The sequence below is a fragment of the Petromyzon marinus genome, chromosome 56, assembly GCF_048934315.1.
Source record: "Petromyzon marinus isolate PM22_M1 ecotype Great Lakes invasive population chromosome 56, UKy_Petmar_22M1.pri1.0, whole genome shotgun sequence".
NCBI lineage: Eukaryota > Metazoa > Chordata > Hyperoartia > Petromyzontiformes > Petromyzontidae > Petromyzon > Petromyzon marinus.
In genome coordinates, this window is record NC_133722.1 from 659,855 (window position 1) to 679,918 (window position 20,064).

At 44.0% G+C, this 20,064-nt stretch overlaps 1 protein-coding gene across 5 annotated transcripts in view; it reads right to left on the reverse strand.

Annotated features, from left to right (window-relative positions):
* The window catches only part of LOC116954756 (SWI/SNF complex subunit SMARCC2-like), a 90,672-nt gene that overhangs the window by 19,811 nt on the left and 50,797 nt on the right, over window positions 1–20,064 (reverse strand). For all 5 annotated transcript variants that reach the window (XM_032975530.2, XM_032975529.2, XM_032975534.2 and 2 more), the window contains 3 exons: window positions 15,608–15,761; window positions 10,103–10,219; window positions 8,022–8,084 (listed from right to left, as the gene is read on the reverse strand). In XM_032975530.2, the coding sequence (XP_032831421.2) occupies window positions 8,022–8,084; window positions 10,103–10,219; window positions 15,608–15,761 (334 nt within the window). The remainder of the gene's footprint in view (window positions 1–8,021; window positions 8,085–10,102; window positions 10,220–15,607; window positions 15,762–20,064) is intronic.

Genomic DNA, 20,064 nt, shown 5'->3' on the forward strand with positions numbered 1-20,064 from the left:
CAGGCTGTCGAGGACAGCGCTGGAGTGGAACACAGCCACGCTCAGACCGCGACCTTTAAGCTGTGTGCGAGGAAACAAGGTGCCTTGACAAAGGAATTAGCATAAAAAATTAGCATTTGATTGCCCGACTTAGCATAGAAGTGGTGTACATGCAAGTGCACATGCCGGTTGGCGCGGGGGGGGGCAGGGGGAGTTTCCCTATTGATGGTGTGAAAAGGGAATTTAAGAGCTGCGAAAGTTTGGGGTACCACTACTTGAAAAATATACTGTACGATTGTTCTAAATCGAACCAAACATTAAACAAATTTTCGATGTGTCTTTGTGTGTAGGGCGTTGTGTGTATCAGTCTGTGTACGTGAGTCTGTGTGTGTAAGTCGATGTGTGTGCATGGCTCCATGTGTGTGTGCAAGTCCATATGTGTGTTTAGGTTAATGTGTGTGGTTGTCTATGTATGTGTGTGAGTCGCTGTATGCGTGCACGTCGATATGTGTGTAACTCCATGTGTGTGTAGCTAAAGTCGATGTCTGTGTGTGAGTCCATGTGTGTGTAAGTCGCTGTGTTTGTGTGTGGGTCGATGTGTCTGTCTGTCTTTTTGACCCGGGTAACGCCGGGTACTTCCCGCTAGTATTACAAAAAAAATTGGCTACATTCAAGTTTTGGAGATTACGGCATCACAAAGGCATACCTCCAAATCGTATTAAAAAAATATATTACATCCATGGCTCTTCTATGAACTGCATAAAAAAATAGATCCAGGAGCAAATATGCTGACTGTAGGTTGTTCAGTTGTTTATTATGGTGCCGCAGTGGCGAGATGGTAACTCCCTTGCCTGGCATGCGGGAGGTCGTGGGTTTCATCACAACCCTGACGCCTGTATATTTGGAGTTTGCGTGTCTCTCTCCCCATGGTCTCGTGAATTTTTCTCCGGGTCCTCCAGTTTTCATGTCCACATTTAGAATCCTGTATGCTAAAGCAGCCAAACTCACACGGATAGTGGAGGCTGCAAGTCCCTTTTGGAACTCCACCCCCAGGAACTCCAAACATATGGGGCACAGGGCATTTTCTGAGATAAATTTCCCATTTCAAACCGAAAACAAAGACACCCCTCCTCCACCGCCCACTGTTGCTAAATTGATATAAAAAGTCGCAAGATTAGCTGCAGCTAGCAATAACTCACATGACTTAGGAGACAGGCCTTGTTTCATGGAACGTTTCTGCTCAAGATTCACGAAGCAAGCTTGAAGAGGGAAATGTCTGTACAGTAAGTCCTCGTTAAACGCGCTAGTAGTAGATGCATTCTGACAAAAGTGACGCGTTAAGCGTAAAAAAATGTTTAGCCATGAATAATGAAATAATACAGTTTGGTCACATACAATATACACACCTCCAATTAGCATGGTTGGCTACGTACTGTGCAAAATAAATTCAACGTACATGTAAGATGGCGGGACAAATAACCGAGGGTACGTCGACATGTTGCTGTATCATTGTGCTCAACCGCACAGCTCAACAAAGTACTGTATTTTCCCGCATATAACCTGCGGGGTATACCACTTTTTACAAACAAAACAAGACCCTGCGGGGTATATGGAGGTGCGGGCTATCCCAAACATATTTTACACGTGACATGTCATAACTCTTGATTTAAAGCTTTCGTGACTGCAGTGATTCATATTCTTGGTTCTTTCGGTAAAGTCACGTTGAAGGGTAACAATAAAATAATAAAATATATATAAAACAATAAAATTATCACGACGTTTCGACTGCAACACAAGCAGTCATCATCAGGTGTAATGATGACTGCTTGTGTTGCAATCATAACTCGTTTAATGGTTTCATGGTAGGACTATCCACTATGCACCAAGTACCTTGGACTAAAGCACTGCTGAATAAACCACTCACACTAAAATTGCACGTTATCACGTTTTAAATTATTCAAATTTTTGTACAATGAAACGACAAAGTTTGAAGTGGGCGTACTTTGTTTACCGTAATACTTTCAGTGGCTGTAGGGGGGTGCGAAAGTTTCAGCTGAGACTATGGATTGCACAATGGGAAGGGCCTTAACAAGCGTCTACCAGACATTGAATCATAATTGCTGGGTCCCTTAGGCCGCTGCTATTGGCTGAGCACTATACAGCCTGGAAAATGCGCTTTGTTTCAAACTGCTTTGTTGCCAGGAGGCAATGGCGTTACCGTAGTGCCGCTATTGTCTGCGCTGTGCGCAATCTACCAGTGCTAAAACTGTACAGGGTAACTACTGGTCCAGTAGCTGTAATATGATGAGGTCGAATGCTGGTAAGCCTAACAGTATGCTTACTTACGGTACTTATCTATCAGTTATGTGTTACTAATTTATTTATTTGATATTTACTTTTGTTACTTATTTACTATTTAAAGTTCACTCGTTTCCGATTAGTTTGTTTTATTTGTGCACGTTATGATTTTAATGTTAACAATTGATAGTGGAATGTATTACAAATGTAAACTTGTATTAATATGATGGAATTAAGCTACGGTAACGACGTTAAATATACTAATGCATGCGGGGTATAAGGAGGTGTGGGCTATCTGGAATTTGTTTTACACAAAACGCTATTTTTGCGGGGTATATGCGTCTGCGGGTTATATACGGATGCGGGCTATATCCGGGAAAATACGGTAGTCGGTCGTCGACCACTCAGAAACCGCTTTACAATGGGGTGCATGTCCGCGTTGTAACGGTGTGCGTTCTGCATAAAAAGCAAATCTCTGCACCGTTTCCTCAAAGAGCCAACGGGGTAGGGGCACCGCGGTGGGGAGATTAACTACCTCGCCTGGTCCTCCGGTTTTTCCCTCCACATTTAGAATCAACATGCGTTTAGAATATTTGGCTGTTATACATTTCCACAGGATAAGCCACTTGTTGAGCTATCATTTGTGATAGCCAAGTTGCTTATGAAAAAAGATATATAGCTCATTGGGCCCTACCTGGTAAAATACTAAATAGTTTTAAATAGTTTTTTTAGAGACCACTCGTGGGGATCAAGAAAATGTCGACCGAGCCAACCCAACCCCATTACAACCCAATCCCATCCCCCTTCCAACCCATTCCAACACAACCCAACCCATTCCAATCCATCCAATCTGAACCCAACCAAAACCCAACCCCATCCCAACCCCATCCCATCCCAACCCGCCTTGCAGTTCACAAGCTTTGTGAGGCGACTGCTTGAACAAGCTCGGAAGCTGATAACAGAAAAGCGAGTCCCCGCCACAAGGTGATGCTACCTCGGGAAAGTCCTGACAGCTTACCACACCAGGGCCTGGAGAACTTTCCAAATTGTCCGGTGCTCGAGCCAGTTTACGGCGTACTACCGTTCCACAGTATTCATCTTTACGATGGACAGACAGAACTTGGTCTTTCTTGCCATACTGATCCTCTTGATTTGACAGTCAATGTCCAACCCCGTGGATATTGTTCAACTACACTACAGTGCAGGAGATGCCTTAGGACAAGGTACCACATACACCCTCTCAAAGGGATCTCCTCTCCCAGTGATCCGCGGTGTCTCAGAACTACGAGGTTCACATTCAGGTGCACGTGCCCTGCTGGTCGCATGAGAGAAGCCTCTTCAAAGGATGCCCGTTGGGGTTTCGTTGATTCGTCATTCATCATCTCCACTGATAACTCAAATCTTGAGCCTTGATCTGCAGCCTATGGTAATAATAGCCTGTGTGAGGTCACCTGTGGTTAATGACATGTATAACTGTGCAGTCTGCTAATAGCAACGTGAAGCCAGGTGCGTTTTTTATTTTAAGTGAATGCAATGGTGACCAGGGATAGGACCCCGAGCCCCACGTGCACTGTAGCTTATGGGGCCACACCTCCAATTTAGATTTGAGCGTACTCCGTGCTGAAAGATTGAGCTGCGGTGTTGCGATGTGGAGAGTGTGCATCTGGTCGCTATTGCAGATATGCAATTGCCCTTCAGAAGAACACTTTGCAATAAAGTTTTGTCTCGATTTAAAGCTTTCGTGACTGCAAGGATTCATCTTCTTTGGTTCTTTCGGTAAAGTCATGTAGAATGAGAATAAAATAATAAATTAATACAATAAAATAACACAATAAAATTCTCACGACGTTTCGGCCACAACACAAGTGGCCTTCATCAGGTGAAGGGACGAGACTGTCTGGAGGACAGCGCTGGAGCGAACACAGCCAAGCTCAGACCACGACCTTTAAGCTGTGTGAGAAGAAACAGAGCGCCTTGACAAAGGAATTAGCATAACAGCACCCCGCAGCTGTCTCTCTCCCCCTCCTCCGTTCCGACCATGGATGAACTCGTCCGTCTGAATGGGGCTCGTAGCTATCCGTGGTGCTAAAGTTGAGGGTAAGAATCCACCCATTTTTTCGCCATATAGCATTGTGATATATAACGACTTATTGTTGGTAGCTTAGCTGATTGGAGAATATAGAGTTTATTGATAACATTGTGGCAATTTATATTTTAGTTTTTTATTGGTTTACTATATGGTATTCATTATATAGTGTAGTGTATACCCAGTTACTGTTAATAGCTCAGCTTATTGAAGAATATATTGAGTACATTTATTATATTGATGTAATTTAGACTTAGGTTTTTTCACATCGGTTTATTATATGATAGTCGAGTTGTTGCAGCCCCTTTGGCGTCCATGTACTAGGTGCCTCTGTAGATGTGTAGGCTTTGACTTTAACATAGCTATTTCTATGACCAGTCACAAGCTAATCCCTCAGTTATTTCAATGCTAAATTCTCCTGTTTGATTTATACTAGGTGCTTCTGTGGATGTGTAGGCTTTGACTTTAACATAGCCATTTCTGTGATCAGTCACAAGCTAATCACTCAGCTATTTCAATGCTAAATTCTCCTGTTTGATTTGTACTAGGTGCCTCTGTGGATGTGTAGGCTTTGACTTTAACATAGCCATTTCTGTGACCAGTCACAAGCTCATCACTCAGCCATTTCAATGCTAAATTATATGCTAATTCCTTTGTCAAGGCGCTTTGTTTCTTCTCACACAGCTTAAAGGTCGTGATCTGAGCGTGGCTTTTTTCACTCCAGCGCTGTCCTCCAGACAGTCTCGTCCCTTCACCTGATGAAGGCCGCTTGTGTTGTGGCCGAAACGTCGTGATTTTTGTTATTTTATTTTTTACCTACGTGACTTTACCCAATAGAACCAAAGAGTAGGTAAACATCACATTTATACTCATGCGATCTAACCCAAAAACCTTTATTATGAATATTGGTCACCAAAGCCTACATGTTAAACTGAAATGTGTAATCGTATAAATGTTAATTTGCTGTATCAGGACAAACTGGGGCGACCGGTGTGCTGAGTGGTCACTGGCGAATTGCTCAGTCACCCCTCCCCCAACGTTCATAATTCATTAAACGTTTATTGATTTTCGATGCGTCTAGTAACCAGGTCTAGCTTAGTGCAATGCGTTGCCGTCTGTAGTAGGTTGCCATCAGTTTCGTGAGCAATAACATTCCTTGCACAACTTGTCAGAGATTAATGAGGTGAAGTGTAACATTTGCAAGAGGAGAGCTGGACACCCTAAGAGTAGATTTTTTTTGCTCAGTCAGTGTGGTTGAAGATACATTTATAATATGTGAGCTTTGGGCTAAGACACCGGAGCACACGATGTCACTGCGTTTTTTTTTCATCACTGCAGCAATGCGCACTATGGTTCACGAGGGCTGGCTGGGTTTGGTGGGTGGGGGCTGGAGAGAATGAGGACTCTGGTTTATAGTCACGCCTCTGGCTGAGGACTCGGCAGCTCAAGCGTGCGAGCGGCCAGACAGAGAGAAAAACCAAACTAGGTCACCCTCACGTTCGTGAAAAAATCCGGCTTGTCTCGCAGGCCCTCAGGGTTATTAACTTGCACATGGATGCGATTGTTATTCAAACATAAGCGGTGTGCGTGATGGATTACTGCACTTATACAAATGAAGGGGGCCCTTCCCTGACCTATATTTTAGATTTATGCAAAGGTAACATTGCAACCTGGATTTTTAAATTCAGTATTTTTATTTGTGTCATCAACAAAACTGCATATATTTTTTGACAGGAAATAACACATTAATACATTAAATATCAATTAAACTTGCAGATGCACAGACCTGGGCTCAATTATGATTGCAATTTCAGCTAACAATGCTGCCACTGTAGTTATAATCGATCCTAGGTATGATTTTGTATGTAAAAGCAAATCAGCTTGTAAATGTATTCATGTTCGCATGATAAAACTGTGCACACAGAACCAACTGCTTCGTAATATGTGTGGGAGTGGCATAAGTGAACCGTCTGCAACATGCATGCTAAAGATCCAAAGACATTTACTCAGAGGTAGCCCACTGTTATTTCTAATATCCTAATTTGAACTGTTTTTATTTCTATTTAGCTCTTTCAAAATAATACAGCAAAATGGCTGTCACAACTTCCTACTTGGCAAATGCTGTTTCAGAGAAACACAAAAAGACAACGATCCCCCACCAAGCCCGGATAATGGTGGTGGCTCGAGCTTTTATCAACCACCCGTCGTTGATTCCAACAAGATGTGGCACAGCCACCGACCGCCAAGCTGATTTTAACTACGTACGTGTGTGCGAATGTTGAATTTATTTCGCACCGTACGTAGCCAACCATGTTAATGGGAGGTGCAAAATACAATGTTGTACAAGGATCACATTTTCGGGACGGGTAATGCTTTGATAAAACTAGACCAGGTTTAGATACAAATTGCCAATAGCAAGGAATTCAACTTAGGATTTTAAGATTGTTTCAGTCTGCTTAACGCACCACCACTCCATGTGCACAAAAGAGACAAAAACACACCACTTACCACTGTCCACATTGTGCACACGACAGAACCTAATGTATAGTGTAGTACCACCTTTTTTTTTAACTACCCTTCGGCAAAGGATTCCTATTAGAGTAGCCGCTGCAGCTGTGCCAAGCGTGTTAGCTTGGTTTGGAATGGAAACAGGAAAAATTAATGTATGTTATTTATTTGTAATACCCAACAAATACGCAGCAGAGGTAGGCTTTGCCTACGTTGTCTAACTCACGCGGGACTGGTTGCGAGCTTTCATGCTTTTCTGTCACTTTATACGAATAGTCAGCAACACCTCAATCCCTGGGAAACCGCCAAAAAGGATAAATGTCACGATTCACCTCCCACACCGTTTGATGAAATGCCACAATTTTCGTCACAAATAAATTTATGAGATTATTTTCCATCTTGTTTTCACCGACTCATCTGTAGTGTCAGTTTTGCATTTGCTGTGTCATCTACTGTATCCCGCACCTCCGATGGTTGGATACGTACGGTGCGAAAGAAGTTCACCATAAGCACATACATCTCATATTCTCTCCTTTACACCATCTGCTTTAAGCTGCCTCATTTTTGCCATCTCACCTGCAAGGTCTACACTGCCTCATTTGTTCTCTCATATATCACGGTCACCATCAGTACTACCCGCACTGTCTGTTACTTTGTTCTGTCCATTATGTACTGCCTCTGTTCTGTCTCATTCCAACAATGAATGCAATAATTTGCATAAAATATGCAGGAACCATGTAAACAATACATTTTTGCATGTAATCGACAAATACATTTGAATGTCTGGGGTGCCACAGTGGTGAGATATTAACTCCCTTGCCTGGTATGCAGGAGGTCATGCTTTCAATCCCGACCCTGACGCCTGCTGTCTATTTGGAGTTTGCATGTTCTCCCCGTGGTCGCGTGAATTTTTTTCCGGGTCCTCTGGTTTTTCCCTTCACATATAGAAACATGCGTTTCGAGTATTTGGATGCTATATATTTCCACATGATGATAAGCCACTTCGCTGAGCTATCATTTGTGGCCAGGTCGCTTCTGAGAAAAAAAAAAGAGCTAAATTGCTCAGTGGGGCTTACCTGGTAAAATAACTAGTTTTTTTTTTTAATTAGTGTATCAAGCAACTTTGCAATCTAAATGAATTGCCACTTACCTCCAGCAAAAGCAATGTCTCATGGTCCAGCCACTCGCGGGATGCACTTGCTGCGGCTTTGCTCTGCAGACACAATACATTTACATCATGGGACATTTTTTTCCAGTATCAAAGTATTAAAAACAAGAATAGGTTTTACCCTTTCTGGCAATAAAACAGGCGGTATGTTAAGATATTCTTGGTTCTTTCGGTAAAGTCACGTAGAAGGGAAACAATAAAATAAGAACAATTTAAAACAATAAAATTCTCACTTTTCGACTGCAACACAAGCAATCATCATCAGGTGTGAAAACCACAGCAAGGAAATTTGAAAAAAGTGGCGTTTTTTTATGTTAGCACCACGGAGAGCGATTTGGCAGTTATTCAGATGGACGAGTCCATCTATGTTCGGAAAAGAGGAGGGGGGAGACGAAAATAATGGTTGCGGTCTGAAAGCCACCGTAAGCGTGAACAATCAATTAAGACCCGAAATGGTTTATCAAATCCTTCCAATGATTGCTAAGCCAGAATCCATCTTCTCGGTTGAAATTGTCTCTGTGTTTGTATATGTGGATAGCCTCATGAACGAATCTCTCATGGTAGCCAGATGGCTTGCAAAGAACCTCTGTCTTGGAGAAGTCAATGTCATGTGAGCCTGCTGAATTATAACAGTGATCTGCCACGGCCGGGGTGTTGGTCCTGCCGTGTTTTAGGTCTGCTTTGTGTGCAGAGTGGGAGTCTGGATGGCGTCAGTCTCAAATTTCTCCATGAAAATGTTGGCTACAACTGGAGATAGGGGGGAGCCCATTGGGGTGCCTTCAGTGTGTTTGTAGAAAGTTCCATTCCAAGTGAAGTATGTATTGGTTAAGCAGTGTCTCACCAGGGGGGGTACCTCAGTGTTTAGTCCTTGATGAACCAAGTCTTCAATGATTGCGATGGTGTCAGGTACAGGAACTTTGGTGAATAAGGAAACTACATCAAAACTGACACATTACATAAAATCCGTGATCTGGTTCCGTATGTAAAAGATGTGATTCCAGACATACAGTACCCTGGCGTCTACAAACTAAGTTACCTCTGTGGTAGTAGTTACATTGGAGAAACCAAACGACATGTCTCGGACCGCATTCGTGAACACAAAGCAGATCTAAAACACGGTAGGACCAACACCTCGGCCGTGGCAGATCACTGTTATAATTCAGTATGCTCACATGACATTGACTTCTCCAAGACAGAGGTTCTGTGCAAGCTATCTGGCTACCATGAGAGATTCGTTCATGAGGCTATCCACATATACAAACACAGAGACAATTTCAACCGAGAAGATGGATTCTGGCTTAGCAATCATTGGAAGGATTTGATAAACCATTTTGGGTCTTAATTGATTGTTCACGCTTACGGTGGCTTTCAGACCGCAGCCATTATTTTCGTCTCCCCCCTCTTTTCCGAACATAGATGGACTCGTCCATCTGAATAACTGCCAAATCGCTCTCCATGGTGCTAACGTTAAAAAAAACGCCACTTTTTTCAAAATTTCTTTCTGTGGTTTTCACACCTGATGATGATTGCTTGTGTTGCAGTCGAAAAGTCGTGAGAATGTTGTTTTATATTTTTATTATATTGTTTCCCTTCTACGTGACTTTACCGAAAGAACCAAGAATATGAATCCCTGCAGTCACGAAAGCTTTAAATCAAGAGGTATGTTAAGATGTTCAAACAGCAAATAGATACATTGTTGCAAGGAATCAAGTTTGCATTAACCACACATACTTGTGGTGAACATGCAAACAAACATGCTCGGATAATATTTACATTGTCTTTGCAATTTCTGGTTTATGATAAACCTTCTATACATTTAGCCAGATTTCAATTGGGCGAGTAGGTAATTGCAACACAAACTTTTACTGGACACTGTAGACTGTGCATCGTCTCCAAGGTGCCTCACTTTGAGTAGGTGCTACCACTCACTTCACTAGTAATTATCCTAAAGATAAAAAAGATATGTGTAAAATGTCTTGGCAAGCACCGTCCATTGTGAAAGATTGACACGTGTTGAACTCGTGCCGCCAGCATTCCAAATTGGTTTGGAGGTGGCAAAATACCTTCGCAGAGACGTTCTTCTTGGAGTATATGTCTGTGCGCAGCCCAAAACTCTGCACTTCTGCCGGCTTATCCCGTCCACGGTCCACCAAGGTCAGCATGACCTGCGAGGCAGGGCCCTGCAAAAGCACATCTTTTTAGAGGGCCATCTCCATCCATTGTCAAGCCCGAGTGCACTGCTCCTCGTGTATATATATATACGTATGTACGTCAACATCTTTCACACGTATGTGGCCAACCGTGCTAATCGGAGGTGTTGGGGAAGGACTCACACAGGTCTCTGTGTGAGTCTATAGGAATGTGTGTGAGTCTATGGGTCTCTGGGTGAATCTATATGTATGTGTAACAACATAAATGGGCCGTTGTATGGCGACAGTGGGTGTACTACAGTGAGGGAAAAAAGTATTTGATCCCCTGCTGATTTTGTATGTTTGCCCACTGACAAAGAAATGATCAGTCTATGATTTTAATGGTAGGTTTATTTGAACAGTGCGAGACAGAATAACAACAAGAAAATCCAGAAAAACGCATGTCAAAAATGTTATAAATGATTTGCATTTTAATGAGGGAAATAAGTATTTGACCCCCTCTCAATCAGAAAGATTTCTGGCTTCCAGGTATCTTTTATACAGGTAACGAGCTGAGATTAGGAGCACACTCTTAAAGGGAGTGCTCGTAATCTCAGCTTGTTACCTGTATAAAATACACCTGTCCACAGAAGCAATCAATCAATCAATCAGATTCTAAACTCTCCACCATGGCCAAGACCAAAGAGCTCTCCAAGGATGTCAGGGACAAGATTGTAGACCTACACAAGGCTGAAATGGGCTACAAGACCATTGCCAAGCAGCTTGGTGAGAAGGTGACAACAGTTGGTGCGATATTCGCAAATGGAAGAAACACAAAAGAACTGTCAATCTCCCTCGGCCTGGGGCTCCATGCAAGAACTACACGGGAGGATCTTGTCAATGATCTCAAGGCAGCTGGGACCATAGTCACCAAGAAAACAATTGGTAACACACTACGCTGTGAAGGACTGAAATCCTGCAGCGCCCGCAAGGTCCCCCTGCTCAAAAAGCACATATACATGCCCGTCTGAAGTTTGCCAATGAACATCTGAATGATTCAGAGGACAACTGGGTGAAAGTGTTGTGGTCAGATGAGACCAAAATGGAGCTCTTTGGCATCAACTCAACTCGCCGTATTTGGAGGAGGAATGCTGCCTATGACCCCAACAACACCATCCCCACCGTCAAACATGGCGGTGGAAACATTATGCTTTGGGAGTGTTTTTCTGCTAAGGGGACAGGACAACTTCACCACATCAAAGGGACGATGGACGGAACCATGTACCGTCAAATCTTGGGTGAGAACCTCCTTCCCTCAGCTAGGGCATTGAAAATAGGTCGTGGATGGGTATTCCAGCATGACAATGACCCAAAACACATGGCCAAGGCAACAAAGGAGTGGCTCAAGAAGAAGCACATTAAGGTCCTGGAGTGGCCTAGCCAGTCTCCAGACCATAATCCCATAGAAAATCTGTGGAGGGAGCTGAAGGTTCGAGTTGCCAAACGTCAGCCTCGAAACCTTAATGACTTGGAGAAGATCTGCAAAGAGGAGTGGGACAAAATCTCTCCTAAGATGCGTGCAAACCTGGTGGCCAACTACAAGAAACGTCTGACCTCTCTGACTGCCAACAAGGGTTTTGCCACCAAGTACTAAGTCATGTTTTGCAGATGGGTCAAATAATTATTTCCCACATTAAGATGCAAATCAATTTAGAACATTTTTGACATGCGTTTTTCTGAATTTTTTGTTATTCTGTCTCTCACTGTTCAAATAAACCTTCCATTAAAATTAAAGACTGATCATTTCTTTGTCAGTGAGCAAACGTACAAAATCAGCAGGGGATCAAATACTTTTTTCCCTCACTCTATACACAACAGCTCACTAGAGGGCAGATTCTGGATGTCACGGAGGTCGGGTCAGGACATGACAGTCCGGGTGAACTCGCGAGAGCACGTGACCGAACGAGGGGGCACGGGGGCCCTCAGAAGGGGGTGAGCGGGCCACGTGATGTGGACCCAGACTCTTCGCGAAGGATCGAGAAGGGGGCGTGACCAGGGGCAGAGCCCAGTCATGCCCCCTTCTCTTTGGGGGGCGAAGCCCGGTCACACCACAGGAAATATAAGCCGAGCCCCGAGAGGGAGTGTAGCTGTTCAACCTGGGAAAGAAGTCGTCTTTTTCGAGCCTCGCACTTCAGTCTCCGTACATGACGACACGACGGTGTGTCGGCTGTTCTGGTTCAACCATATAGGGATTCCGTTCAAGTGGTTAGGTGGTTAGAAACGGTGGCCACCACCTTACGTAGTTAACCTGTAATGGACATAGTGGCTCGGAATGTACATAGTTAACCTTGGAATGTTGAATAGTGTTGGTTGTGTTAGAGAATAAAACACTCTTTGGTTCTTTCGGTAAAGTCACATAGGTATAAAATAAAATAAGTCACGACGTTTCGATTGCAACACAAGTGGGAAAACCACAGCAATAATTTTTTTGCTGAAGTGGTAGAGAGATGCCATGGTAAGAGGGTATATAGGTAAGAAAGGGGGGAGGGGCAAGGGGGGAGAGAGGGGGGTGTGGGGTAGGGGAGCGCTGCGTGAGCGCTCGGAGGAGAGGGGACGCGAGGCTGGGGGGGGTTGTGGGCGGGGCTAGAAGTGGGAGGCCGAAAGAGCTGGGGATGCGGGGAGGAAGTTAACTCGGAAAAATGGACTAGTATCCCCGGCAGATATGATAGACAACAACCATGAAGCAGTTAGGGTTTTACCTGGTTAATAACATCCTTCCAATGATTGCTCAATTTTTATCCATCTTCTCGGTTGAAGTTATGTCTATGTTTATATATCTGGATGGCTTCATGAACAAACCTTTGATAGTAGCCCGAAAGTTTGCAGAGTACCTTGGTCTCGGAAAACACAATATCATGTGAGCCCACAGCGTTATAACAATGGTCAACTACGGCAGAGGTCGGGTCAATACAGTTCACAAAATCCATGATCTAATCCCATCTGTGAAGGATGTCATTCCTGACATGCAATATCCTGGAGTTTACAAACCGAGTTGTACCTGCGGCAGCAATTACATCGGGGAAACGAAACGACATGTCTCGGACCGTGTTCGCGAGCAAAAGGCAGATCTGAAACATGGCAGAACCAATACCTCTGCCGTAGCTGACCATTGTTATAACGCTGTGGGCTCACATGATAGTGTTTTCCGAGACCAAGGTACTCTGGCAAACCTTCGGGCTACTATCAAAGGTTTGTTCATGAAGTCATCCGGATATATAAACATAGACATAACTTCAACCGAGAAGATGGATACAAACTTAGCAATCATTGGAAGGATGTTATTAACCAGGTAAAACCCTAACTGATGGTTAAATTTCGATTTAAAGCTTTCGTGACTGCAGGGATTCATCTTCTTGGTTCTTTCGGTAAAGTCACGTAGAATTTAAATAAAATAATAACACAAGTAGCCTTCCTGAGGTGAAGAGACAGAACTGTCGGGAAGACAGCGCTTCAGTGAACACTGACAGCGCTTCAGTGAACACTGACAGCGCTTCAGTGAACACTGACAGCGCTTCAGTGAACACTGAACACTGAAGCGCTCTTCCCGACAGTTCTGTCTCTTCACCTGAGGAAGGCTACTTGTGTTGTGGCCGAAACGTAGTGAGAATTTTTATTTTATGTTTTATTTTTATTATTTTATTTCAATTCTACGTGACTTTACTGAAAGAACCAAGAAGATGCTTTATGGTTTGTCTATCATATCTGCCAGATACTAGTCCATTTTTCCGAGTTAACTTCCCCCCCCCCACCGCATCCCCAGCTCTCTCGGCCTCCCACTTCTAGCCCTGCCCGCTTCCCCCCCCCCCCAGCCTCGCGTCCCCTCTCCGAGCGCTCACGCAGCGCTCCCCTCCCCCTACCCCACTCTCTCTCCCCCCTTGCCCCTCCCCCCCTTTACCTATGTAACCTCTTACCACGGCATCTCTCTCCCACTTCAGCAAAGCAAAACAACATTTTTCTTGCTGTGGTTTTCCCACCTGATGATTGCTCGTGTTGCAATCGAAACGTCGTGATTTATTTTATTCTATACCTACGTGACTTTACCGAAATAACCAAAGAGTATGGATTCCTGCAGTCACGAAAACTTCAAATCTAGATAGAATAAAACATGTTGCCTCCCAGTCTTGGTGTGTGCCTGATTTGAACCCACTACATATGTACATGTGTATGTTGAACTTCTTTCGCACCGTACAATGCCATCCGTGCTAATCGGAGGTGCTGGGGAAGAACAAGCTAAACACAAAAAGCAGTTCTAAAGAAATGAGCTTGCAATCTAGATGATTTAAAAGTGAATAAGCTCAAGGGGCTTGATAATATTGAAAGGAAGAGCGATCCAAACGGCCGCAAAAGTGCATCTGAAAGCGTGCAAGCGGTGGCCGTCATTGTTCAATGGCAAGCCAAAAGCCGCTGCGAATACGTCTCGCAACTTGGGAATACATAACCTGGACCTACATACGGTATTCTTGTCATGTGAAGAAAAAATCAACAAGGTATTTACATCACACAGGCAAACATCTTCTATTCACACATCAATAGATACATCAAAATCATTGAGAAGCATAGGCATTACTGCCTTTTTTAAGCAAAAGTAGTTGCAATAATTGACACTTCTCTACCACAGTCCACCATAAACCCACCCTGCTCAAGCGATATACCCTCTAGTTCCCCTTCTAACTCCTGTATTAAGCACATTAATGAAACCAACAAAGCACACAGGAGATACTCTCTCTTCCTACTACTCACAACGTGGCCTCTTTCACAAAAGTGTGAATGAGTGAAGTTGGCCCAAATACAGCAACTCTCGGGGGCACAACAACTTATTTCAACAAGTTGGGGTATGCAAGATCCGACTGTGGGTCCCCCTCCTTTCTCCCGACTCACTTTGACTGAAATAGCTAGGGATGTTTTTAACCTGTATACAATATGTAGGCTATAACAAAAAATATTATTTTAGTTGCACTGTGCATTTGGGTTTAGAGGAAGATAGTCTCACAGTGACAGTATTAATAAAAGAGATGTAAAGGTACAAGACAACTCACAATTAAGTTATCGTGCATCTTGCTTTCATGCCGGGGCTCACCGCTATAGGATTTTCTCAAAGGGGGTGGATTGCGCAACTTTATGCCTCTCTATTGATATGATAGCCAGATGCGTTGATTGGGCTTGGTCCATGGTAGCCCGCAGGTCATTTTAAATACATATTTATAAATTATCTTAACATAGTTTACTTGTTAATCTGTTGATTCGGAAGAGCCCCCCTTGTGGCCGGCTGGGCCCCTATGCATTGTATAACGCTGCCACTCCGCCCCCCCCATAGTTGCGCCCCTGCACACACTTCACTTACCGTGGGGGGTGGTGGGTAGCCACACAGTGCACTCTCACCTGAGGGCCTCTTGGCTTCATCGGTGCCATGCCATTGGGTACATCAGCCAGCACGTGGAAGTGAGCGGTGGGAGGTGGCCCTGTAGGAGAGGGCTTGCTGTCCGGGTCCACTTGGTAGTTTATGAGCCCCCACTGCTCCAGAAACGCATGCACCCTGGAGTCGAGGCGTGCCCAGCCAACATGAGCAGACGTTGAATATCCGTGCGTGTGGATAAGGGTCTCAGGGGCCTAACACTTGTGCTAGCTTGTAATACGTGATTTTATATTCATCATTATCATCAGACACAAACAATCCACTGCTGGATGAAGGCCTCCCTCAAGCTGCCGCATTGGGAACTGCTTTTTGTGTGAGTTTAGTTTTTTGTTCTTCCCCTGCACCTCCGATGAGCAAAATTGTCTACGTACGGGGGCGAAAAAAGTTCAAAATATATACATCTACAGATGAAATGTACCTTACAAGTGCAGTGACATTGCTGGATGTCAACATGCTGGGTGCAATGTCGGCCCTAGAGGGGCACGGCATGTGGTGTAGCAACATCGCGGATACCACAATGTGGGTGTAGTACCGGCCCTAGAGGGGCCCGGTGAGCGCTGAATAATAGCGCTCGATGACACCACGCTTTGCGTGCAGTGCCGACCTTACAGGACAGGGTGTGTGGGTGCCGGCCGAAGGATAAGGTTATGTGAGGCCATGGCACTCTGGTTAACCCGGGAGGACACGTGACCGGTTAAGTTGACAAAGGAGCCCCAAGAGGGGGCTAGGGGGGGTCACGTGATTAGGACTCAGATCCTTCCTGAGGATTCTGGAAGGTGGACGTGGCCAAGAATGGAGCCGGCCACGCCACAGAGAATATAAGCCGGGTCCGGAGAGGGACCAGGGTGGTTGTTCATCCTGGAAGAAACCCTTCGCCTCCGTTCTCCGTTCAACGAGTCTCCCAACACGTGGACCCGGGCCGAAGCTGTTGGTTCCGGTCCATAGTAGCAGTTACGTTGTAACTAGTGTAGTTAGCCTGGTGGTCACTACTATAGGTTGTTATTCTGTTAAGGGGAAAGTTACCCCGTGTGTTGGAACTGAATACATGTGTTGCCTCTAAGTCTACGTCTGCGACTCAGTTGAACCCATTACACAAGTGTAAATTATCCTTAATTTTCTTTGGTTCTTTCGGTAAAGTCACGTAGAATGAGAATAAAATAATAAATTGATAAAATAAAATAGCACAATAATATTCTCACGACGTTTTGGCCACAACACAAGTGGCCTTCATCAGGTGAAGGGACGAGACTGTCTGGAGGACAGCGCTGTCCTCCAGACAGTCTCGTCCCTTCACCTGATGAAGGCCGCTTGTGTTGTGGCCAAAACGTCATGAGAATATTATTGTGTTATTTTATTTTATCAATTTATTATTTTATTCTCATTCTACGTGACTTTACCGAAAGAACCAAAGAAGATGAATCCTTGCAGTCACGAAAGCTTTAAATCGAAATTCATCCTTAATTTATTATTATTTTCTGCTCGTTTATCCAGGGAAGTCTAGCTGATTCTCATGACTCTTTCAGGAGGGTCCTGCCAAGTTTTCTCAGTAGGGGGAGGCGATGATTTTAAAGTAGATTCCAACCGAGTAATTGGCGTGAAGGACGTCAAGGGATCCTTAACACCGACTGCGAAGTGGACAGTGCGGATTTCCACGGTTAATCCATCTGCAGCCTTAATCGGGGCGGCCCGCTCAGGGCGGCCCGCTCGATTCGAACCGCGAACCTCCCCAAGGCGCTGCGATGATCGACCATGGCCATTGCACTCGATCGGATGTCATCCCTCCCGTGGGCGAGGGACATCTTCCCGGGGCGTGTGTTCTCCCCCCTTGGCTGCCATTCCATCATTATTGCTGACCATCATATTTAGTTTTGTTTGTTTGTTGTCCTTCCCCCGCAATCTCTGATTAGCACGGTTGGCTATGTACGGGGTGAAAGAAGTTCAACATCAGCCATCATATCCTTTCCAGCGGCCGTGTCCTGCCCCAGCCCCACTTGTCACTTGCCAGTGCTGGAGGTTGAACATCATGTGATGAGCATGACTTGCCCGTGGCCGGAATGGGATACGTTACATTGAGCGTCACACCTTCCTCGTGTGCCCAAGCACCACCGCGGCCCCAAGTCAACAGGGGCATCCTCAGGATTTGTTGTGGTTATCATGTGGTTAACAATAAAGGACCTTGGTTAGTTAACAATATAAATAACATACTTCGATCCATAAGAGGTTTTTTTTCTTTTATTCAAGACCGAAACAGGAGGATTTCTCCACAATTCGCCTGATGAGCCTTGGTTGTATTTACCAGCGAAACGTCATGGTACTCGAATTGTAAATGTTGCAATGGGTTTACTCTCCAACACACCAGTGTGCTGATCTAGGAACTAATTGGCATGTTTTGTTTATGTGACAAACCTTACTAACTGGGCTGTGTCGGGTGGTGGTGGGTTTATAGATAGATTTACAATTATGCAATCTAACCTAAAAAAAACCATTATAAATAATATTGGTCACGAAAGCCTACTACGTGTTAAACTAAAATACTTCCAGCGCCAAAGGTAACAACCATTGAAAAGCACCTATTTTGTGATTTATCTCTGACAATCACATGCATAGCTGCTTTGTTGCTACCGCAGAGTCAGCTGTGTGGCTTCTTCAGCAAACCCCTACCCCAACGCCCCCACATGACCACTATCCCTTCTGGTTTTTTTACATTGTCACTGCTCTTTATGGATAATAATTTATTCCAGATAAAGGGCAGCACATTGGCAAGCAGACGAATCCCAGGGGGCAGCAATATCTTCATGAAGCGCAGAGCCATAATGGAAGACGGGAGAATGAAAATTTGTGGAGTTCCTCGCTGATCTACTTATATGGTAAGCCTATTACGTACTGTATATTGCTCATCTGTTGTGCTGGTTTTGCAGCTGTAATTTGGCTCACCAGGTGGAGGACATACTGAAGTAAAGTGTGAATAATAATAATAAGAGTTTTTCCCCTTTTTTCTGGCAAAAAAACTGAAACCTTTTTACAAGGATTCATGTTTGCATTAACCACAATACCTGCAGTCAAAATGCAAACAAAAAACATACTATGATAATATATGCATTGTCCTTGAAACTGATCCCTTGGTGTGGACCAATCAGTTTCAAGAACAATGCATATATTATCATAGTATGTTTTTTGTTTGCATTTTGACTGCAGGTATTGTGGTTAATGCAGACATGAATCCTTGTAAAAAGGTTTCAGTTTTGTTGCCAGAAAAAAGGGGAAAAACCCTATTATTACATTTTGGTACTGGCAAAGGAGGTCTAATGACAAAGTGTGAATAATAGACTCTGTTGGTCCTGGTGCAGGCTTCGAGAAAACGTAACGAAATCATGCACGCCACATTTTGGTAATCACCATGCCAGATGGTTTTCTGTCTCAATGAATTTCCATCATGTGTCCACACTTTTGGTCACATGACGGCTGACTGGACAACATGCTATAGAAGTCACTCTCATCGGGGGTTAAACGGCTAGGAACGTTGGTATGATCACTCCTTCCCCCGCACCTCCAATTAGCACGGTTGGCTACATACGGTGTGAAAGATATTCAACGTACATACACACATACAACAAGGAGGTAACGTACTTAGACTGTCACAACGAAGTGATGCTGGTTTCTCAGCTGAGCAGGATGACAGTGTTCAACGCTGTTTATTTCATAGGACGAGACCTCATTAAGGGAGACGTAATGACAGAGCAAATAGAAGACTGGATACTTATTCTTAGCTCTTTCGGTAAAGTCACGTTAAAGGGAAACAATAAAATTATAAAATCTATTGTATATATATTGTTTCCCTTCAACATGACTTTACCGAAAGAGCTAAGAATATGAATTACTGCAGTCACGAAAGCTTTAAATCAAAATTTAAGACTGGATACTGCTAATATCATCCAATACCACAGCAAGAATGTACCTTAATGTACCCTACCCTAAATTTAATTATATTTTTAAACCTCACAATCACATAGTGTTAACTGATGTTGAATGTGTTCAAAGTTGGATATGTTTCATGACTTAGATCTCCCTCGCAAGGGAGACTGTTTGGGTCCCAAGGGGCTCCACATTAAATTACACACTTGATTACCCAATACTTTATTTAAACCAGGCTCTCAACTAGTTTAAATGAAGATTTAGTTAAGGAGGAACCATTTCTTTGCTCAGTTTTTATTTAACTGTCACGAGATATTTTTGTAATTTTTCACGGAACATTTATTTCACTCAGTGAAGTTCACGTGCAGCGATGTGAATGTTCCATCGTTAGCGAGATGCAAAAATGTTTGACTACCGATTACACGATGCCTGCACTAAACAAGCTGAGCTATACTCTGGTCAGGTTCCGAGCTTGCGCTGCAGCTGTGCAATGCACCACGTCACAATCGCC